The 23910-nt window shown below is 42.1% G+C and overlaps 2 protein-coding genes and 1 long non-coding RNA gene across 4 annotated transcripts in view; 2 read left to right on the top strand and 1 right to left on the bottom strand.

Annotated features, from left to right (window-relative positions):
* The first annotated feature begins 1075 nt into the window (after positions 1 to 1075).
* Positions 1076 to 3824, top strand: LOC110538384 (asporin). The gene is made up of 3 exons (XM_021625172.3): positions 1076 to 1417; positions 1805 to 2165; positions 2383 to 3824. Exons 2-3 carry the CDS (start codon positions 1899 to 1901, stop codon positions 3145 to 3147), a joined length of 1032 nt encoding a protein of 343 aa, XP_021480847.3. The 5' UTR covers positions 1076 to 1417; positions 1805 to 1898; the 3' UTR covers positions 3148 to 3824.
* Positions 3825 to 7156: 3332 nt separating this feature from the next.
* The window catches only part of LOC110538383 (myocardin-related transcription factor A), a 44483-nt gene continuing 27729 nt past the window's right edge, over positions 7157 to 23910 (top strand). Inside the window, exons 1-3 of one of the 2 annotated variants that reach the window (XM_036938426.2) lie at positions 7157 to 7422; positions 11057 to 11107; positions 17843 to 18039. In XM_036938426.2, the coding sequence (XP_036794321.1) occupies positions 17880 to 18039 (160 nt within the window). In that variant the 5' untranslated portion in view covers positions 7157 to 7422; positions 11057 to 11107; positions 17843 to 17879. The remainder of the gene's footprint in view (positions 7423 to 11056; positions 11108 to 17842; positions 18040 to 23910) is intronic. The other variant, XM_036938423.2, reaches the window with a different exon arrangement.
* Positions 14616 to 15872, bottom strand: LOC149979387 (uncharacterized). Its single transcript, XR_016485291.1, has 2 exons — positions 15643 to 15872; positions 14616 to 14872 (listed from the first exon to the last, which is right to left on the bottom strand). It is a non-coding gene; the product is annotated as an uncharacterized LOC149979387 (long non-coding RNA).

Below are 23910 nucleotides of genomic sequence, written 5' to 3' on the forward strand. Positions count from 1 at the left end.
GCTGTGTGCTTAGGGTTGTTGTCCCGTTGGAAGGTAAAACCTTTGCCCCAGTCTAAGGTCCTGAGCACTGGAGCAGGTTTTCCTTTGATCCTGATAAGAATCCCAGTCCCTGCCGCTCAATAACATCCCCACTGCATGATGCTGCCACCACTATGCTTCACCGTAGGGATGGTGCCAGGATTCCTCCAGATGTGAAGCTTGGCATTCAGGCCAAAGAGTTCAATCTTAGTTTCATCAGACCAGAGAATATTTAGGTGCCTTTTGGCAAACTCCAAGCGGTCTGTCATGTGCCTTTTACTGAGGCTTCCGTCTGGGCACTCCACCATGAAGGCGGGAGAAACTTCCAGAAGGACAACCATCTCCAGAGAGGAACTCTAGAGCTCTGTCAGAGTGACCATCGGGTTCTTCCTCACTTCCCTGACCAAGGCCCTAATCCCCTGATTGCTCAGTTTGCCCAGGCTGCCAGCTCAATGAAGTCTTGGTGGTTCCAAACTTATTCCATTTAAGAATGATGGAGGCCACTGTGTACTTGGGGACCTTCAATGCTGCAGACATTTTCTGGTACCCTTACCCAGATCTGTGCCTCGATACAATCCTGTCTTGGAGCTCTATGGACAATTCCTTCTACCTCATGGCTAGGTTTTTGCTCTGACAGAAATGTGCCTTTCAAATCATGTCCAATCAATTGAATTTACCGCAGGTGGATTCCAATCAAGTTGTAGAAACAGCTCAAGGATGGGATGATCAATGCAAACAGGATGCACCGGAGTTCAATTTCGATGTCTTAATACTTATGTAAATAAAGGTATTTTTGTTTATTTTTAATACATTTGTTAAAATGTCTAAACCTATTTTTATTTTGTCATTGTGGAGTATTGTGTGATTACTTTTTTATTTAATCAATTTCAGAATAAGGCTGTAACGTAAGAAATATGGGAAAAGTCCAGGGGTCTGAATACTTTCCGAATTCACTGTTTAACTATTGGACACAATTTGATGGATGCACCATGTAAACTCTGCGTGAATGTGATTTAATACGACGCAATGACATTTGCTCAGAAGAAAATCACAAACTACATATTGTGTAATTAAAGTTGGGGGATAGCAGGGCAGATGTTCCATCGTCAGTTTTTCATATTAGAAAAACGAGGGTTCTTCAATGGGTAACTGGAATGTTTATTCTACTCTTGCTAATAGCAGGACACTGGATAAATTGAGGTGAAATAAAAGGGAGGGGTCTGAGAAGGAGTACTAAAACAAAAACTATTCGATGGGAACCTCTGTAGGGCGGATGATTTGTGGATTAGGTCTCGACGAAAAAAGCGGGAGGGAGCGTGACAAAGAGAGATGACGAAGGAGTTGGTTTACTGATGCGGCACCAGCGCTTCTCATTGTTGATTGGATATAAAGATTATAGGTAAGGTATTGTTTAATTTAATTACGAGGTACTTACTTGCTGTTATCGTTCTTTGAAAAGGCTTGCTGTTTTGTAGGTTTAAAAAAGTAACATTTAATTTACATTTTAATGTATTTAACGCAATTGTGTTTCTGCAATTACCAACAATAGGCTATGCGTAAAACCTTCACATTACGCGCAACCGGCTCACTGCTGGTATTGTGTACAGTAACGGATTCTGAGTTTTCTAACTTGTATTTTAGAGATGTCGACTAGTTCAAGATATTAAAAGCCTACAGATTAATATATATATAATATGTACATGTTTCTCTATCGTACCGAATACTCACTACTCAGCGACAGCATCTCCAAACCATAAGTATAATGGTTGTTTGCCTTATTTTGCAGATATTCCTCAGATATCTGGATTCTGACACTCCACTCCAAACGTCTTCAAGCCTTGTCGTGATAAAGCACTTTAGGTGCACATTTTGCAAGTAATATGTTATTTCCTGCTCTGCTGGCGCTGTCTTCAGTGGTAGGTTCAAAAGAGTGCCCTCACCACTGCCTCTGCTACGAACACTCGGATTTGGTGGACTGCCGAGCGCGCGGGTTCCTCCAAGTGCCCCATGGCCTGTCCCATGGCACCTGGCTGCTGGACCTGGGTGGCAACTTGATGATAGAAGTGCGGAGCCGTGCCTTTGCCGGACTTTGGTCACTGCGTGTCCTGGTGCTGTCTGATAGTGGAATCCAGCTGCTGCAGCCCGAGGTAACACATGCGAACCCATATAATGTCATATACTCATGGGGTCCTACTGTAAACATTTTTGTTCTAGCCCAACACTAGTAATGGATTGAGAAACACTGTGATAGCCTATGCATTAGTGGCATAGTTTAGCATAAGGATTTGATGGTGGATATGAGGGTTTGATGCCTATGATTACTTTTTCATGTTCATAATTTATTGTACCCTCCTCCGCTCCCAGGCCTTCTACTCCCTCTCCTTTCTGGAGAAGCTGGACATGAGCCGTAACAAGCTGCTCCGGCTGCCGCCGGACTTCTCCCACAGTCTGTCCTCAGTCCGGGAGCTCCGGCTGGACCACAACACCCTTGAGCGTCTGGAAGTCTCCAGCCTGGAGCACCTGGAGAGCCTGGAGAAGCTGGACCTCATCACCTTCCTCCAGCCAGGAGCCTTCCGGGGCCTGTCTCGACTGCGCCACCTCTACCTCCATGCCAACCAGCTGGGAGCTGTGCGCCATGGTTCACTGTCCATGCTGCCCGTCCTGGAGGCCCTGCAGCTGGGCCAGAACAACATCACTCACATCGACACGGAGGCTCTGGCTCCCCTGCACAGCCTCACCCTGCTGGGCCTGGAGGGAAACCAGCTGCAGCACCTTAAGTTCAAGACCTTCCTGAGCCTCCACACGGCCGGCACCCACCTGCAGCTAGCTGGCAACCCGTGGAACTGCGACTGCGACCTGCACCGGGTCTTCAGCAAGCTGCTGAGTGTACGCCACTTGCACGTTGACGACTACCACAACGTGACGTGCCACGAGCCTCTGCAGCTGGCGGGTGCCTCGCTGGCGTGGGTGGACAGTCAGTTGTGCATGGCAGAGACGGCCACCGTGCTGGTAATCACTGTGACGGTGCTGGTTACCGTGTTGGCAGCTGTGGTTATGGCTGAGCACACCCGCAAGAAGAACCAACATGGCAAGAGCTGGGACGCTGAGTCGCAGTCCCAGGAGAGGTGACTGTCATGGGGGAGGGACACTGAGTGAGTGTGTAATCAGTTCGGTAGATGCATTTTCCCTCACTGATCTGGGATCATATTTCACACCATGCTTCCTGGTCATTTTATGTTTGAAGATAAAAAAGGGGCCATTTCCCATCTGCAGCAAACTGACTGTGAGGGTTCATAACACACCTCAGGCTCAAAATGCTCCTTAACATTCAGTTGTATTTGTTGGAGGCATTCATTCTCTCTTCTACTTCATCATGGTCATAATGCATGACCCAATCTGGTTCCAAGAGTCTGAGAAACAATATTTTAGAGTATGAGCAGTTTTGTATGATGTATCTAGAAGTCTGTGACTTGTGGAACTGGAGGACTTGGACATTATTTTTCAGTGTATCATTTAAGACCTACCTGAAGTGTTTGACTGCTTACAATGTATCCTGTTAATTTATTTATTGAAACACCAGTACAGTGTTTGTCTTTTTCTGTTCAACATTTTCTCTTCAATGTCTATTCCATTTCTGCACACTGTTGAGAAAAAACGAGTCATGTTTCAAATGTAGGACCTAGTACAGTAGTTATTTTTGTTTTCATGAATGATGATGATGATGATTATCTTTGAACACATGGATATGTTTGATAGGGAATTGATTGTATACAGATGGTAATAAAGTATGATTATTTTTTTGACTATCTTGTGATGTACCTGGATTAAATCTTTGCCAGATTTGAGTATAGTGGTCTCCACTTTCCCTATTCCATGCACTGCACTAGAGCTAAACCCTCCCTTAGATGATCAACATCTGCTTTAGTCAAGGTCAGATTATTCACCAATGAATCACCACTATTCCAGCTCACACACAGATTAAAGCCGGTTTCAATCTATCTCGGTCTGCCATGATGTAACAAAATGTTCTCCCCTTTTAGATGAAAATGTGCATTTGGTAACATACGTTTTGCTTGTGGGTTTGGCCTCCAGCCTGGAGAAGCCGGACCTCGGCCACAACCACATCGTATTCCTGTGGGTTTGGTGATATTGAAATAGAGAGCACAGATGAAACACTTTGAAGTACTTAATTTTAGGAAGTGCGCAGTTTTGCATTCGATTCCGATAAAGGACATGGAGGATTTCAGATTCTGACACCGGTCTTTGGCCAGAGACAAATTGCTGCAGGGTTTAAAAGGCTTAGATCCAGGTCACAGGGAGAATGATGTGGCATATGGGCCTGGCCTCTAGAGCAACATCAGCAGATTACGGCTCTGATTAAAAACCAGAGGAGGAAACGAACTGCCATGGGTAGAAAACAGACAGCCACCCAGCTCAAATCCCCTGGGCAGACCTTATCTAAGAGGAGGATAATGTCCAGAAGTTGAACCTGTATCGGTACTGATGCTGTTTCTGCTCAGCAGCCTTATAAATGGATCTGGATAAGGAGAAGCAATTCAGCAATGGAGATATGGGCCAGCCACCCATGTGACCAAAGCTATTATCAGATAACAATGATATGATATAACAATGGCATAATAACTGTCTACTACCAGCAGGTGTGTATTACAATGTTTTAGTTGTCAGAACCCAGTGCAGACAGATCTATGAGATTGACATAGGGCATTTTATACAAACTAGCTCTCATCCTTTACTTAAAAACACAAGACAGGACAGACGAAGGTATAAATTACATAATTCAATTCCATTCGCTCATATTGCACAACAGAAACCAGATGCCATTGTCTCTGAAAAAAACTCTCTAATTTAGCCAAGAGAAAATAGTATGGGATTTTACGACATTAAAGTATTCATAATCAAACCAGAGGATTTCCTTAGCTTCCTACCTTCAACACCCCAGTTCAAACCTAACCTAGCCTCAACCACAACCATAACCCTAGACTCGTGTCCACATCCCTGTTCAACCCTAACCCTGAACCACAACCCTAAGCCGAATCAAAACCTTTGCTTTATGTCCACATCCTGGTCCACAAACCAAATAATCTGTAGTAATTTAATTGAGTTACACATTTTGAGATCCTATAGGATGATTTGGACATAAAGTGTGCAGATGCTAATATAGGAACCATTGACTTGCATTGGATTTGTGCCACAAATACTTAAAAGTTAGCATTTTAATCAGTGGCCAGTTAAACCAAAGCATGGATTGTTGTCATACCTTGTCCATGGACTGCTTAAAGGGTAAGGAAACAATATGTAATTTTGGTGAACTATTCCTTTAAGTTTTCTAATGCGTGTTCCTATTTTTTTATTTTATTATTAACGTGTCTTTGTCATTCTTGTTAATATATCTAATGTGCTGTTGAAGATTAGCCAGGAGGGCATTTCTTGTTTCCCACAAGTTGCATGAAACTATTTAAAATAGATTTTGTGGAAACTGTTGACAGTTGGGGGCGCCAAACCCACCATTTGAGATGATTTTGTCGTTTCCCAAATGTACAAAGTAGAGCATACACCGTGGATGGAAAAAGTACCGAATTGTCGTACTTGAGTGAAAGTATAAATACCTTAAGTTACTCAAGTAAAAGTGAAAGTCACCCAGTAAAATAGTACTTGAGTAAAGTCAAAGTATATGGTTTTAAATATACTTAAGTATCAAAAGTAAAAGTATATATTTCAAATTTCTTATATTAAGAAAAGCAGCAGGCACCATTTTCTTGTTTTAAAAATGTACAGAGAGCCAGGGGCACACTCCAACACTCAGACATTATTTACAAAAGATGCATTTGTGTTTAGTGAGTCCGCCAGAACATAGGCAGTAGGGATGACCACATGTTATTTTCATAAGTGCGTCAATTTCACAATTTCCCTGTCCTGCTAAGCATTCAAAATGTAATGAGTACTTTGGGTTGTCAGTGAAAATGTATGGTAAAAAGTACAATATTTTCTTTAGAAATGTAGTGAAGTAAAAGTTGCCAAAAATATAAACAGTAAAGTACAGATACCCCCCAAAAACTACTTAAGTAAAAATACTTTAAAGTACTACTTAAGTACTTTACACCTCTGAGCATACATAAAGGCGTCATAAGGACTACATAAATGCTTCACAAATAATCGATAACTGTATGTCATAATCAATAAATGCACTATGTATGTTTATACACCATTTATAGAGTATGACATATGCTTATAGTTGATTTGCTAAGCATTTATGTAGTGCTTATAAAGCCTATATGTTAGCTTAGTACTTAGTAGGACAACTCCACACAGGCATCTGGGCTAGCTCCCAATTGACTCCGATTCACTCCTTGAAGAAGAGCTTTCCTTGTCCCCGAATCGCCCAGAATGCACAGCGCTTCACACTGACAACGCATGGACTACGCACACAATGGGTGTTAATTCGTTAATGTAGTTTCCCATCTCCTCAAAAATATATTTGAAAGAGTCGAGGACATACTTTTCCCAGTGTGTATCTGTTGATTTAAGGTTACTATGGTTTTGAAGATTCTGTCTCCATCTATTGGGAAAAAGGAAAACAGTAATGTCCAGAAAATCAATAGAATCAGTGTATGGTGTATTTATGTGAGGATGATTTCTGTTAAAAATGTGAATAAACTTAGCATTTTTACTGTGGTGCTAAACACCAAAGATGTTATCCTAATAATGGAAGTAGATCAAGGACAGGGTTGGAACACTTACTAAATATGGTTTTCCCAAACATCTGGCCATTAAAGTGAGAATCCTTTGTTAGAGCTGCAGGATCTTTGCTTGGGCGGAAGACATCGGGATTAAATAGGATTTTTAACTGCTTTCAAACCCTACTTCTGTACTGATGTTGGTGTAGCGACGATTGATATTGTGGGCCTGGAATGGGATGTGTGATATGTTTTAGACTTTTATTTTGACACGCATTCGAAATAGTTTATAAAAGTACACGCACATTTTTGTTTTATCATTTGGAAAAAACAGTTTAATGCGAACAAATATAATATAATTATTTTACTTAACTGGTATAAGATATATCGAGTATTAAGATATTGTCCATAATTATTTTCCTTATTTAATCATTTACACTTAAAGACTACAGGACAGAACTCTTATTCTGAAGGATTGTTATTCTTGCTGGTTTGACACTCGTTTGAGTGAGCAGTTTGTTGTTATTGAATGTTGTTGAATTTTATTAGCTAGCTAGCTTTAACAACGGTCAGTAAAGTATCGATTTGATTGAAGACCAATGGAAATGCGACGAACATGTCGACCATAACTTTTCTGCCGTCACCGCTCGAATGCTTGCGGTCTCGGTTCCATACCACCAGCACTGCAGCAGCGTGTGTCTCTTGCGAGGTGAGTTGAATCGCTAATGTTAGCAACTAGGTTAGCTATCAAATAATCGCAATCAGACTCGGGAGCTGGCCAGTGATTAGCCAGTTTAGCAACAGTGCACCCACACACATCTGGCTACGCGGGGCTAAAATCTGGTTTATGGCTGCTGCACTGGCACAGTGCCTAGTACCTAGCATCTAGCGAGCGCATTACGTAATTGTTACAGCACAATTACCACAATGGTTGGATAGTTAACTTTAGGGAACTAGCCATCAAACCAAACACTATCTACCTAGTTGTCAATCACAATGGTAGCCTAAACACTCACCGCTGCTAACGTGACTTGCTAGGTAAGACATTTTGACATCTGGCCTTCTCGTTTTTCAAGATTTGCATAGCTATATGACCAGCAGGGTAAAATAATCACAGTGGTTATAGAGGATGCAACAAGTAAAGGTGAGTTGGTTTTTCATAGTCGAGCATTCAGAGGTGGAGACTACAGGTCGACCGATTATGATTTTTCAACGCCGATACCGATTATTGGAGGACCAAAAAAAGACGCTATCGATTAATCGGCCGATTTTTATTTTTTTATTTGTAATAATGACAATTACAACAATATTATTATTGTTACAATTATTTTAACTTAATATAATACATAAATAAAAATCAATTTAGCCTCAAATAAATAATGAAACATGTTCAATTTGGTTTAAATAATGCAAAAACAAAGTGTTGGAGAAGTAAAAGCTAACGTTTGAGTTCCTTGCTCAGAACATGAGAACATATGAAAGTTGGTGGTTCCTTTTAACATGAGACTTCAATATTCCAAGGTAAGATGTTTTAGGTTGTAGTTAATATAGTATTTATAGGACTATTTCTCTCTATGCCATTTGTATTATATATACCTTTTGACTATTGGATCTTCTTATAGGCACTATAGTATTGCCAGTGTAACAGTATAGCTTCCGTCCCTCTCCTCGCCGCTACCTGGGCTCGAACCAGGAACTCATCGATAACAGCCACCCTCGAAGTAGCGTTACCCATCGCTCCACAAAAGCCGCGGCCCTTGCAGAGCAAGGTGAATAACTACACCAAGTCTCAGAGCGAGTGACGTTTGAAACGCTATTAGCGCGCTAACTAGCTAGCCATTTCACATCGGTTACACCAGCCATTAGGCTGATAGGCTTGAAGTCATAAACAGCTTTGTGCTTGCGAAGAGCTGCTGGCAAACGCACGAAAGTGCTGTTTGAATGAATGCGTACGAGCCTGCTGCTCCCTACCACCGCTCAGTCAGAATGCTCTATCAAATCATAGACTTAATTATAACATAACACACAGAAATACGAGTCTTTGGTCATTAATATGGTCGAATCTGGAAACTATCATTTTGAAAACAAAACGTTTATTATTTCAGTGAAATACGGAACCATTCAGTATTTTATCTAACTGGTGGCATCCCTAAGTCTAAATATTCTTGTTACATTGCTCAACCTTCAATGTTATGTCATAATTACTTAAAATTCTGGCAAATTAGTTCGCAATGAGCCAGGCTGCCCAAACTGTTGCATATACCCTGACTCTGCGTGCAATGAACGCAAGAGAAGTGACACAATTTCACCTGGTTAATATTGCCTGCTAACCTTGATTTCTTTTAGCTAAATATGCAGGTTTAAAAATATATACTTCTGTGTATTGATTTTAAGAAAGGCGTTGGTGTTTATGGTTAGGTACAGTCGTGCAACGATTGTGCTTTTCTCGCAAATGCGCTTTTGTTAAATCATCCCCCAGCGTTGCATCGATTATATGCAACGCAGGACACGCTAGATAAACTAGTAATATCATCAACCATGTAGTTATAACTAGTGATTATGATTGATTGATAGTTTTTTATAAGATAAGTTTAATGCTAGCTAGCAACTTACCTTGGCTTCGACTGCATTCGCGTAACAGGCAGTCTCCTTGTGGAGTGCAACGAGAGGCAGGTGGTTATAGCGTTAGACTAGTTAACTGTAAGGTTACAATATTGTATCCCCCGAGCTGACAAGGTGAAAATCTGTCGCTCTGCCCTGAACAAGGCAGTTAACCCACAGTTCCTAGGCCGTCATTGTAAATAAGAATGTGTTCTTAACTGACTTGCCTAGTTAAATAAAGGCATTTTAAAAAATAATAACAAATATTTTAAAAAATCGGCGCCCAAAAATACCGATTTCCGATTTGTTATGAAAACTTGAAATCGTCCCTAATTAATTGGGCCATTCCAATTAATCGGTCGACCTCTAGTCGAGACAACAGGTGCAGTAGAGGTAGATGTGTAGCTAGCTAAGTATACATATGTCTGACTGAAAACTTGTGTGGCCGCACAGCTCGTTCTAGCTAATCACATATTCTGCGTGGTGTCGAGTATTGATGGGCATTGAGCCGGCTCATTGGCTCGGTTCATGTAAAAGAGCCGGCTCATTTGGCTCCCAAATGGCTCTTCATTCAAAAATATTTAAATTGATATAGAACCTTGAAAAAAAGTGCAAATCTCCAATGTAAAGCCAAAAGGGTAGGCTACCATAATGTGAAATGCACTTTCAATACATTTGTACCGGTACAAATTATTAGATGGCCTGCGTAAAAAAATGATTACGCACTGAAGATCAGCGTCGACCAGGTTGACGCGCTGTTTACACTGTTTACCGGTGTTATTACTGTTGTCGCCCCAGCCCCTTCTTTGGGAGGACGGAGGCTAGCAACCAACGTTATTGTGCATTAACGCCGCCGCCTCCTGCATGTCCTATCTTAAAAATAGAAGTATAAAGAGGGATTCCTGCAAATGAAGGAACGCCCCGAATTGCAGTCTGCAATTTCACCCTTCTCAACTGAACTGGGTTAGTTAAGCAATAAGGCACGAGGGGGTGTGGTATATGGCCAATATATCACAGCTAAGGGCTGTTCTTATGCACCACACAACGCAGAGTGCCTGGACTATTGGCCATGTACCACAAACCCCTGAGGTGCCTTATTGCTATTATAAACTGGTTACCAATGTAATTAGAGCAGTAAAAATACATGTTTTGTCTTACCCGTGGTATACGGTTTGATATACCACGGCTGTCAGCCAATCAGCATTCAGGGCTCGAACCACCAAGTTTATAAATTAACATTAATATTGCCTGTAAAAGTGGAGTGGGCTAGTGTTGTGGATTCACATCATGCCTGTTATCTTTCTCAAGGCTTAGATTTGTGTCAATTTGGCAAAAAATATAAACCTATCCTTGTGTCAAATCTCTTATCTTTTATTTGCCGGCCATGACATAAGTGCTTCATATTTATTTGGCTCACAGATAACCCTATTCAGGCTGATCCTCTCCACTTGGCCTACTGTTTCTATTGTCAGTGCCTATAAACAGGTGGATTATCTAAATGCTGTATTATACTTACGTATAATTGGGTCTACCTAGCATCTAATCTCTATCAAGCTTGAGCTTTGAGTAAATGGGAGACCTGAAAACAGTTGGCCTGCTCCTTGGACAGGAATTAGGATCTAAAATCAATTTTATCTAAGGTTTAGAGATTAAGATATTTATGTAATCTGTTTACATGTTGTATCTCTCTTTTATCCTCACTACCCCTCCCCTCTCCTTTTACTTTTTCACAATGAGAGCAGCCCCATTGAAATGGAAACACCCAGGACCTTGTTAAACAGGAAATAGACCAGGTATGCTATGCACAAACGCCTCTCTTAATCTCAGCATTACACACTCCATTTGCTTGAAGTCATACTGTTCTTATGATCTATGTTACTGCTGTCGTCATCATGTTGCTGTGCCCATGCTGTGAATCTCTTTTCTTCTATCATGAAGGTCGAGTTAGTTTGTTTTCATCTTGTTTTTCATCTTCTTTCATCTCCTCCACTTTCTTTGAATCATGGCTTGAGTTCATTTAGCTCATCCATGTTCAGTTCATATCTCACTTCAAAGTGAACAAAATTATAGGTAGTTGAAATACAATCTGAATCTTGGCATAGAAGTGTCAATCTCTTTGAATCCTAATGTTTCATTACCGGGGCTGAAACTGGTAACAGTTTGATTGATATATTGCACTGTACACCTTGTACTGTGTTTGCACCATAAAAACATTAATGCTAAGAATAAGAACCCACTTTCTGAATTAGTAACTGTTCCACACACACTGTAATGTACAACTTGGTACGTAAACACAAACACAGCATGTACTGGGCTAGTTTTGGTTTGCTAATGCCATGTCAATGATCAGTGTGTTGGTTGTAGATATGATTGACAGTTCTGTCAGTAGTGGAACTGGACCATCAGGCAGGGATTACACACTTGTGTAATTAAGACGTCGGGCAGACTCCGTGGCATTGTGACCCAGTGACATCATCAGAGACAGCAAGTCCTCCGGCTACTCCCAACAGGGGCCTAGGAGGAAGGGCTTTAGACTGCCATGCTGTCTACATGCTGCCCCAATGGTCCCATGCATCACAACAAACAGTGAACCCTAAAACCTGATTTGAATTATTTCTCGACTGTGAAGGAAAATAAGTGCGGATCACGTGGTGGTGACGCAGGACTTTTTCTGTCTGAACATGAGGGATGCAGAGAGAACCGGGCTATGATGTCATTGCTTTGGCAGGGGAAATGATTAAGGTGTTGAATGTCAGACCGTGCTCTTCAAATTCAGTCCAGCTTTTTCTCAGTGCCGACTGTAATGAATCATTGAACAAACTGTCCATGGTGAAGAATTGGGATAGGAGGGTTCACAGTTAGGCAGTGTTGTGTAGTAGGGGACAAAGTAGGGGACATGGAAGCTTTGGGTGTTGTTAGGCTAGTCTTCTTGTGCCAGTCAGACTCGCACAGCTTTGAACATCTGTTTTTTGTCTCACCCCAAAAACCTGACCCTACGCTTCCTCACAGAATGTGAAGCTTGTTTGAAATAGAAAGTGAGAGCCTGGGTGTTTATTTGTATTTCTTAGGCAGGTAGGCAGATGCCTGTGTGGAGTTGGTTTCCATATCCTGACATGATAGCCTTTATCTCCAAAAGTTCTATTGGTAATAAAAGGTCTTGAAAGATGAGCTCTGTCTGTTGCAGTTGCTTTGCAAATCAAGAAACGGATGATCCTTTTAGTGTTTTTAATGCTAGAATGAACATTAGGCTACTGAGTATTAACCTGGCCAAAGCCAGAATCCCAGGTATTAAAAAGTGTTCAGATGGCGAGAGTTCTGACAGGAGAGCATTACAGTGTAAGCTCAATGCTCTGGGTCTTGAGATCAGTGTCTATCAAATGATGGGATTTATCTGGGTTCCAGGTGGAGAAAGACTCCAAAGTTGGGTAAATATCAGAAGCAGAATAACACATAGCTAGCCTAATATCCATGCTAAAACGATTAGGTCAGTCACATGTGGTCCAGTTGAGGGATGCAGTAACTCATTGTGCAACATGGTGATACAGTCTATTAGTGCTCAGTACATGCTACAGGTGTGGCGTGCTGTCATTCTAAGGGAAAGTAAAAGTCCCTCCAACAGCACATGACCAAGATAATTTATAATAAGCGAAACGGGTGTTTGAAAGTACAGGATTAAAGTATGTCTATAGGATATCTGGGTATGTTGTTGTTTTTGAATAATTCTGGGTTTGTTTAACATTTCTGTCAGCTGTTTTGTCTCAGTAGGACTTCTACTTTGTTTCCCAACTGGTTGTCAAGTCAACATGGTTTACCTGGACAACAGTCCAGTGTTTTATCATTCTTATGGCTCTTCTAGCTATCGTTCTGTTGTCTTCTGTTATCGTGTATCATTGTATCTATCACAAGTTCACAACAACCCTTCAGGTTACCATGTCACTTTCTGGACAGTCCCTGCGGCATCTTTTGGCTTAGTTAAATATTAGTGAAACTATTTCCATTTAATTATGGACAGTGTTGATGGTTTTGGTAGAACTGAATTATCATAAGTGTATTTGATTAAAGCACTCTGCGTAATACCTTTCTGGGAAATTACAGGTGAGTCACTCTTATAACACTCGTCAGCAGCTGACTTGACTCATTTCATAAGAACCAAAAGTGTGACAGTTTGTGAAAGATGGATAACTCATGTTCTGCTCGCTACTAATAAGCAGCACCCTTTCAGCACATAGCCTAGGCCTACATCTATCTATGGAAAGAGGTGGACAAGGGCAGTGGAGCAAGTTTGACGAAAGGGGATGGGTTGCCATGGAAACTGACATAGTATATTATGAACCTGTTTTTAGAAAGAGCCCGGTTTGAAAATAACCTGTTTTCTTGAAGGATTGAAAAGCCCTGGGGAAGGTCACCATTGGAGTTCATATGTTGTGTGAACTCGGACTTCCCATGCAATGCTTCTCTTGTGACCTCTCCTTCAGCTTGAAAAGTGTGGAGTGGTGGCGCTCCCTTTTGTTTTTGTATGTGTATGTGTTCCAACAGTTGTAGCTAGATTGTGTAAAGGTGGAAGCCTCTGGAACATAGCTCGAGTATCAGGAGGCTATTGTTGTGATTTTGGTTCACAGAGGGCAGCTGTGTTAATCCGCCCATCGGGCTCAGGTTACTGCCGTGTTGACTTAAAGGTCCCGCACAGTCATCCTATTTCCCAAGTAAAAATAGCCTTTTAATGACCAAACATGCTCAGAATTTAATACATTTTACCTTCTCTCAGCTTAACAATCAGTAAGCCTGAAAGAACTGTCTGAGTGGGCAGGGAGTTTATATTCATGTGCCCTCCTTGACTGACAGATCTTTCAAACATCCCTGTGTACATTGCCAGGTAACAAGGTAAATGGGCCACAAGTTATTGATGACCAGGTAAACAATGGACCACATGTCATTCTGAGCCAAAACAGTATGCACCAACCCATTTTCTCAGCAAAATGCTCTATATTTGAAATGAATAACTATGACTTACACTATGTTGGGTCTGGTCACAGCATATCCCCCTTTCTTTTTCTTGCTAAAACTGATGTAGTATCACAGCATTCCTGCTGCGGTGGTTGCCTGGGAAGCAGTGCAGACAGAGTAGATGTTTCTCCAGTGTCTTACTACAGCTCGATGAGTGGAAAGATAAAAGGAGATGGAAATAATACCCCCCCCCCCCCCCCCCCCCCTTAATCATCACGATGAGCCCCAATGACACAAGCTACATTAACTGTAAGACAACAAATGCTATAGAACAAAAAACATATAGTGACTATCAGGTGTGTTACAGAAGTTTACCGTCAAAACAACCACAGTTACAGCCACCGTGTCAGACTCCTCAACCTCTGTCACGTACATTATTGTCAGAGCTTGTAACATCCACTGATCCACTGTCCATGATGGTCCAGCAGCCGTCTTCAGGATTAGCTTCCTGGCAAGACCCATCCAATGTTCTCCCCAATTGATAAAGCATCTTCGCTCTAAATTTGCACTGCACACGCGTGACATGATCGTAATTTTCGGTGCAGCCGGTCCCCCTGAAATGAAAAGCAGCCACTGCTGTCAGATGTCTTCATTCTTCGGGAAATAGTGTAACGGTAAATTTACACTGGCATCCAGCCACAACACAGAGTTGGCAAGGATTATGTATCGTTCTGCTTGAGCCATCTCACGGTTCGTAAACAAAGCCATATGATGTGCTCATGTGATGACTGTTCAGGTTTTACATATTTAAATTAGTTAAGATTATAAGACTACCATAGGTGTATGACATTTCCAGCTTTACGTGACGTTGCGGAAAGCTGTTAGTAAATCCTGCCTCCTGGATCCAAATCACATTTTATTTGTCACATACACATGGTTAGAATATGTTAATGCGAGTGTAGCGAAATGCTTGTGCTTCTAGTTCCGACCATGCAGTAATATCTATCAAGTAATCTAACAACTTCACAACAGCTACCTTATACACGCAAGTGTAAAGGAATTAATAAGAATATGTACATAAAAATATATGGATGAGCGATGGCCGAACGGCATAGGCAAGATGCAGTAGATGGGAACAAGTACAGTAGCACATATGAGATGAGTAATGCAGGGTATGTAAACATTATATAAAGTGGCATTGTTAAAAGTGGCTAGTGATACATTTATTACATCCAATTTTTAATTATTAAAGTGGTTAGAGATTGAGTCAGTATGTTGGCAGCAGCTGCTCAATGTTAGTGATGGCTGTTTAACAGTCTGATGGCCTTGAGATAGAAGCTGTTTTTCAGTCTCTCGGTCCCAGCTTTGATGCACCTGTACTGACCTTGTCTTCTGGATGATAGCGGGATAAACAGACAGTGGCTCAGGTGGTTGTTGTCCTTGATGATCTTTTTGGCCTTCCTGTGACATCGGGTGGTGTAGGTGTCCTGGAGGGCAGGTAGTTTGCCCCCGGTGATGTGTTGTGCAGACCTCACTACCCTCTGGAGAGCCTTACGGTTGTGGGCGGAGTACCAGGCGGTGATACAGCCCGACAGGATGCTCTCGATTGTGCATCTGTAAAAGTTAGAGTGTTTTTGGTGACAAGCTTTCCACCTTCTCCACTAATGTCCCGTTGATGTGGATAGGGGGCTGCTCCCTCTGCTGTTTCCTGAAGTCCATGATCATCTCCTTAGTTTTTTTGACATTGAGTGTGCGTTTGACACGGGGGGAGGGGACCAGTAACTTTATGATCAACTTTGTCAACGTACCAGCTAGTCATTTTTCATAATTGGGTCAACCTACAGTACTATTAACTGGTTTAATTTAAATATCATCAAATTTCACAGTTCTCTACCTTTTTAAATTGCATTCAAACAGCCATCGATAAAATGCAATTGTGTCCGTAGCTTATGCCTGACCATACCATAACCGCACCGCCACCGTGGGGCACTCTGTTCACAACGTTGACATCAGCAAACCGCTCGTCCACACGCCATGCAGCCCGGTACATTTGAAACCGGGATTCATCTGTAAAGAGCACACTTCTCCAGCGTGCCAGTGGATATCGAAAAGTGAGCATTTCCCAACTGAAGTGGGTTTACGACACCAAACTGCAGTCAGATTAAGACCCTGATGAGGACTACCAGCATGCAGATGAGCTTCCATGAGACAGTTTCTGACCGTTTGTGCCGAAATTCTTTGGGTTGTGTAAACCCACAATTTCATAATCTGTCCGGGTGGCTGGTCTCAGACACTCCCACAGATGTGGAGGTCCTGGACTGGCATGGTTACACGTGGTCTGCGGTTGTGAGGCCGGTTGGACCTACTGCCAAATTCTCTAAAAGGATGTTGGAGGTGGCTTTTTGTGGAGAAGTTAATAAATAAATTCAATAAATTCAACAATAAATTCTCTGGCAACAGCTCTGGTGGACATTCCTGCGGTCAGCATGCCAATTGCACCCTACCTCAACTTGAGACATCTGTGGCATTGTGTTGTGTGACAACTGCACATTTTTTTGTGGCCTTTTATTGTCCCTAGCACAAGGTGCACCTGTGTAATGATCATGCTTTTTAATCAACTTCTTGATATGCCACACCTGTCAGGTGGATGAATTATCTTGGCATAGGAGAAATGCTCACTAACAAGGATTTGAGAGAAATAAACTTTTTGGAAAATTTCTGGGATCTTTTATTTCAGCTCATGAAACACGGGACCAACACTTTACATGTTGCGTTTTGTATTTTTAAAACACAGAAAAATCACCTTTTTGACTGCACTGGGCCTTTTACCAAGGGGTGAGGCACTAAACAAGAAGACAATGGCTGGCAGTGTAACACTATGCAAAGCGTTGTATTACAGTAGATTGCGCAGCAGCAAAATTAACTGCCGCACCAAATTCTGTTAAACACGGCTATTCAGCTATGCTGCTGTTTTACCTGCTGAGAAAACTGCAAATAAATTTCACAATGAATGCATTATGAGTAAAGATCACCACATGACTAATGCAAAAATGGTATGTGGATACAGACTGCATTCCATCAAGTCACATTGATATTTAGTGTAGGTACATATCGGTACACACTACTAAGTGACAGATTAGCTGGAGGTTTGCAAGAGCACCTTTGTGGCCCATCAGTAGCAAGTTGAGCTCTCATTCCAAGGCTATGTCCGTTTTAGGCTGCTCCTCTGAATCCGTTAGCATGTGATTTTTGTACATTTATCTGCATTGGGCGGTGTTTATGTAAGGCGTTGCCATGGCAAGGAGCTGGTCCTCCGCAGTATTGGCTGGGCCCAGTGTTTCATCTGCGGTCCTGCCTGTTATAGTGGGTTGCCATGGGGATGGGCTGGTCCTTCTGCAGCAAGACCCATTAACCTATTGGATTAGGGCTCATACACTCTGTCAGGCTAGTGAACTGGAGGGGAGCCCTGGGAATGTGTCAGGCAGTTGTGAATACAAGTAAAGGAGGGATGTTCTAACCAGTTTAGTAAGATGGTGAGAGTTCTAGGCATTTTTGATGAATGTGTTATTTTGTTTATCTCTCAGGTCTGTCCGTCAGCCACCCTCCGTCACCCCTGCGATCATGGAGGCCCAAGCAGGGGAGGAGCCAGGCCCAAGTTGTTCGGCTCCTGCATCGCCTGACCCCGCCCCCAGCCCACATAGCGAGGCAGTGACCAATGAGCTGCAAGAGCTGTCGCTGCAGCCCGCCCCCAACCTGCTGCCCCTGAGAGATAGGAAAAACGGTGAGTCCCTGTTCTGATTCCAGGCAACTGCCATCAAGCCCACCGATGAGATTAAAACCCTGGTGGACTGATGATATATGGTGCGAAGACCATCCACTTCCATCAGAAAACTACTGGTATGAACTGTAGAAAATGAAAACCAAGACTGCAGTTATGAAGCATGGACAGGTTACTCAGTCTGAGGCTCTGTGTTGTGTAAACACTTCTATAATGCAGGTAGAACTGTAGAACTATAGAACTGTAGAACTATAGAACTGTAGAACTATAGAACTGTAGAACTATAGAACTGTAGAAACGTTAGTTTGCTCTCATACTTCCTCTCACTTGGCACAGTACCCACAGTGGTCTCTGGTCAAGAAGGGAGAGTTGTATGGCAAAGTTGTTAGAATTCCAGCTGAAAGAGCTCAATGAGGGGGAGGAGAGTAGTATCTTACCCATGTGCACTCTGGGTCAAAGGGTACCTGGAATGCAGTTTGCGAAAGTGCACTTGAGGAGTAGAAGCTGGTGTGCGGGAATAAAACCCAGCTGAACTTGAGCTTCTCTCATTAAGTCATGAGGAGGAAGAGCTTGTATATGAAATTATTTTTACAGACATGAGGAAAATAGGAACGTGTGTGTGTCTAGGCGATAAAGTCTAAACATGGGGGCTACTCTCTCCTTTTCAAATCAAAGTTTATTTGTCTCTCATTAAGTCATGAGGAGGAAGAGCTTGTATATGAAATTATTTTTACAGACATGAGGAAAATAGGAACGTGTGTGTGTCTAGGCGATAAAGTCTAAACATGGGGGCTACTCTCTCCTTTTCAAATCAAAGTTTATTTGTCACGTGCGCTGAATACAACCGGTGTAGACCTTAGAGTGAAATGCTTACTCACAGGCCCTAACTAATAGTGCAATTTAAGTAAAAAATAAGTATTAGGTGAAAATTAGATAAGTAAGGAAATAAAAAACAACAGTAAAAAGACTAAAAAAGAATAATAACAGTAGTGAGGCTATATACAGTAGAGAGGCTATATACAGTAGTGAGTCTATATACAGTAGTGAGGCTATATACAGTAGTGAGGCTATATACAGTAGCGAGGCTATATACAGTAGTGAGGCGGCTATATACAGTAGCGAGGCTATATACAGTAGTGAGGCTATATACAGTAGTGAGGCTATATACACTAGCGAGGCTATATACAGTAGCGAGGCTATATGCAGTAGCGAGACTATATACAGTAGCGAGGCTATATACAGTAGTGAGGCTATAAACAGGCACCAGTTAGTCGGGCTGATTGAGGTAGTATGTACATGTAGGTACGGTTGAAGTGACTATGCATATATAATATACAGAAGGTAGCAGTTAGCGTAAAAGAGGGGTTGGTGGGTGGCGGGACACAATGCAGATAGTTCTCGTAGCCAATGTGCGGGGGCACCGGTTAGTCGGGCTAATTGAGGTAGTATGTACATGAATGTATAGTTAAAGTGACTATGCATATATGATAAATAGAGAGTAGCACAGTGTAAAAGAGGGTTTGGGGGGTACCATTTCATGACCTGTTCAGAAGTCTTATGGCTTGGGGGTAAAAGCTGTTGAGAAGCCTTTTGGTTTTGATTACAATTCTGAGCAACAAACACAGTCAGCAGCACTGGAAACATTGAAAAGCACTTTGTTCCACCAAATCACACTAGCATCCTTAACCACGAGCATCTCAGCGAGGGGAAGCTGTGAGACAAGCAAATTTTAAAAAGAGCAGCATGATATCATACAAGTCTGAGTTAATCGTGTTCACTTTTTCCACTCTCCTCACCCTTTCCACTCATGCTATCATCGGATGCAGTCCCATTCCCTGAGCTGTGTGAGTTTACATAGTTAACATTTTATTACCGCAGCCAAAGCAGCAAACTGCAGCTCTAACTTTGTGTTAACTTTGTGTTATGCCCATGCTCAGTGTTGTAGTAGTGAACTACATGTAGTTCAACTAGGCATTTAACTCTGTTTTGCAGTAACTCAATTCAGATCTTGGTAGTGTTTTCAGTAGGTCATAACTTTTTTGCCTTGAGGCTAGCTACTGGAACTACATTACTTTTTCAGCTGAAAGATAACATTTGTGAAGTAGGCAATTTCCTTTATATTTTGGGATCAGGCCTGTCTAATTCTCACTTGAAACACAGTTTGTGTGTTTAATAGGCCAAATGAAACATTCTGTTAACTTCTGACCCCAGATTCATCTGTTCTTGCAATTTGTAGTCTGATATTTCAGATTTAGATATGATTATTTATCACAAAGTACTTTGGATGTAATTAACCTCTTGTTCAAAGTAACTTTAGTTCAGTAAACTATATTTTTCTTAGGGGTAGCTTTAATGTAGCTTATCTTCTTCCAGTGTGAAGTAATTGGTAGCTTGGTAAACTATATTTTCCGAGTAGCTTCCTCAACACTGCACATGCTCAGTTGTTTTAGGAATTTAAAGGTTACATACTTGTCCCAATATTTCACTGAAGGTGCAGGCAGCTCAACACGACTGTTTAATGACAAAGTTGGCCTGGATCCAACCACTTTGCCAAGGAGGAGGCCTGAGTGATCAAGTGTGTAGTGGTTGTCGAGGAACTGCACTCACACCCAGACCGCAGTTGTAATTCGAATCACAGCAGGGCTCGACACTGCTGCCCTGACACTGTGTTCTACTCCACTCTGATCTCCATCTTACTCTGTGACTGAATGTTCACCAATGGATAGCATGCTAATTGGGGTGTATGGGTCAGTGTACGTTTGCCGATAAGCATGCACACACAGGCTCCATAATGAGTGAGCATGCTCTGCACCTTTAGTCTGCTGTTCTGACAGGTGAGGGGAGGAGTGTGAAGTGTCTGTAGGGAGTCAGGTGTGATGAGGTGCCTGGGTCATGTTTAATAGGTCACGGCACACCACAGATAAACCTTTCCTAATGGGAAGCAGACATCTGTGCTCTTAATGAACTAGTTCAGCTAGTTCCTCCACGTTTAAAAATGTTTTGTCTCCTACTGACACTGTTCCACACAGAGCACTGAGTTGATTCTCAGCATAGACACACACACACTGTTGTTTTTTAAAATTGAATATCCGAAACATACCATATACTTGCAGTGAAGCCGCTCAACAACTACATCATACCAGTCATCCAACAGAAGCATCCGGGGTCAATGCCCTGCTCTAGGGCACGTTGATAGATCCCCCACTAGGCCAAAAAACGTTATCCCGAACCCTCCAAGACGTCTGTTGTTAACATGGAAACAGAAATGTCTTCCTGGCGTTTATCTGAAATACTCATGCTCGAGGAGCCTTACATAGCAGAGAATAATAAACCAATTGAGTGATGTGTGTGTTTTTCTATAATCGTGTGGGTGTTGGCATGTGGATTTTGGGATAATAGCCGCCGGAAGTTATGTTCTTGACATAGATATATCCTCAATTCCTTATCTGTTTACACATCTATGGTAATCAAGGCTGTCAAACGAGAGAAGGGAGGTGAATGGAGAACAGAGGTTAATGGAAGGGGGTGACGGGAATGGAGGAAAAAGATTATGAACGAGGGGCAGCAAAGAGTGAGAGAGAGATGACATCAAGAGGCATATAAAGTCCACTGTTATCAGTCCAAAATGTGTATTTTTTTTCAACTGTGAAATATTAGTGGAAAACCTTGACACCTGAACCATATAGCTGACCTCATGTACTGTGAATGTGATTGACCAGGAATAAGGCACGTGACGCGCGTGACAGTAAGGATGACTGCACGAAGAGTTCATAAGAGTTTAATCACCCTGAAGTCCTATGAACCCTACTTGCTCTTTCATCTCTGGCCCTGAGCAACACATGCTGCCAGATATACACAGCAGCTGGATTGATCATCGTGGACTATTAGAAATATCAGTGTTGCTTGGGATGATACACACTGCCATCTATTGGCTGACAGATACACTACAACTGGCCATACAGCATTAGAGGAAGGACAGGGAACTGAAGTACTGTGGCACATCACATATATATTGACATTTGCATGTGTGCATCATGTCCTATGAATCAGGAGATGAGGTTCATTTTCAAACCTTGGAAATTCTCTTAATGTAATCGAAATGTCTGTTTCAGTGTAAACTTGGGTTTTTATGTGTTCAAATGCACTGAGGATATTGAACAGGTTTTAGATTGTGTGGTTGTGTGTGTGCAGGGATATCTGTGAGTAACCCTAGCTGCCGCCTGCACCAGTTAAGGGTAGCTGGATATAGCCCCCATAGCCAGCTGGCCTACTATTTAAAACAGTCAGCCCGGGGGGGGGGGCTCACATTCTGGAGCCCAGGCCCTCACATTCTGGAGCCCAGGCCCAGAGAGAAGGAGTTAATTTGAGACTTGTTTACCCCACACCCTTCCTCCTGAGTAAGACCTCGATGAAGAGGTGTGAAGGCAGCAGCAGTAACTGTTTGAATGTGGACTCCATCTTGTTTCAGGCACAGAAGGCCCACCAGATATTGAGACTTCAGGGCCCAGTTTCCAAAAAGCATATTAAGTTCATCGTTAGAACCTTTGTAGTAGCATGGTTAGATTTCCAAGCTGTTCCCCAAAAGCCTTGTTACTAAAGTTGCACCTCAAAGCGCTATTTATTTACCTACGGCCTCATACCACTCTTAACTGCTAAGTGCGTCGTTAGAGGCTTTTGTTGCCCTTCGGCTTCACTTTATACACAGATCTCCGCTAAACATAGAAACAAGATGTTTATCTGTCTCTGTGACCGCAGATAACATCGGAACAAAGTTGACTACAAACACAAAGTTGCCAGTGTTTTTGTAATTGTTACAAACAAGTGAAGGATAAAACAATGCTTCAAATGAACACTGAGATGGATACAATAAAGGCTCTAGGGCTATATATTGAAATCGTATTGAGTTCTATTTACAGTAGCTAATTGTAGGCTACTTTCTGTCATTTTTGACTCAATATATTTTGATGTGTAACAATGTGCGCAATTATATGCCCAAACTGATTTAGTGCATTATTATCGGGTTAGCATTAAAATAAGCCGCCTCATTATTTGCAGCCATAATGTGGTAATAAATCTCTCAAGCAGCTGATCCGTCATCAGTATTTAGAAATAATTTGAATTGTTAAGGTAAGATTTGAATGGAGAAAACTAATCTGAGAGCAGCGCTGCCTTTCTTTCAATCCTATCAGTATTGCCACATGCTCTAACGACCCACTTAGCGAATGTTCTCTCTCTGTGGTGTTTTGGGAAACTCATGTTAGATCTTCTGCCGTTGTAGGGATTCATCGTTAAAATACTAATTAGTTCCATCGCTATCGGGAAACCAGGCCCAAGCCAGTATCAGATACCCTAGCGGTACCCTGATTACACGCAGTTAATGATGACAATTATCATTGTCTGTTGCCTCTGGCTCTGAAGATCATAATTTCTCCTCAGCGATGTCCTAGCACTTCCATTTAAAGCCCCCCCCCCCCCAAGACTGCTTCTAAGAGATATGATGGAACTGCCAGAGGTCAACTCTGTATACAGTTTCCTTCGCTCAGAAGTCATAAGGCGTCAGTACTTTATAAGCATGCACAGTAGGATTGTCAAGTAGCCTCACAGAATAGTTTTTTTCTCTAGCTATTTCGTGTTTTCTTTGGGGCTTATCAGCAAGGAATTGGTTGGATTGTTTGGCAATAGCGAGAATTGGTTTGCATTTAGTACTGGGCTATGGGATGATGTTGACCCTAGATTCTTAACTTACAGTTAATTTAACCTTGACCTTGCATAGTTCTGAGCATAACCATCACTGATGTAGTAGTCAGAGGATGCCCACAGGGAGCTCTATTTCAGTCTGATAAACATGGATTATTACCACTATCACTGAAACAG

Source organism: Oncorhynchus mykiss, chromosome 12 (genome assembly GCF_057628025.1).
Source record: "Oncorhynchus mykiss isolate SJ-2025 chromosome 12, ASM5762802v1, whole genome shotgun sequence".
In the NCBI taxonomy this organism is placed as follows: domain Eukaryota; kingdom Metazoa; phylum Chordata; class Actinopteri; order Salmoniformes; family Salmonidae; genus Oncorhynchus; species Oncorhynchus mykiss.

What these genes read in the sequence shown, in the direction of transcription:
- LOC110538384 (XM_021625172.3), top strand. Translation starts at nt 1,899, where the DNA reads ATGTTATTTCCTGCTCTGCTGGCGCTGTCTTCAGTGGTAGGTTCAAAA. An exon ending in TCCAGCTGCTGCAGCCCGAG is followed by an intron (nt 2,166 to 2,382) that starts GTAACACATGCG and finishes CTCCGCTCCCAG; the next exon opens with GCCTTCTACTCCCTCTCCTT.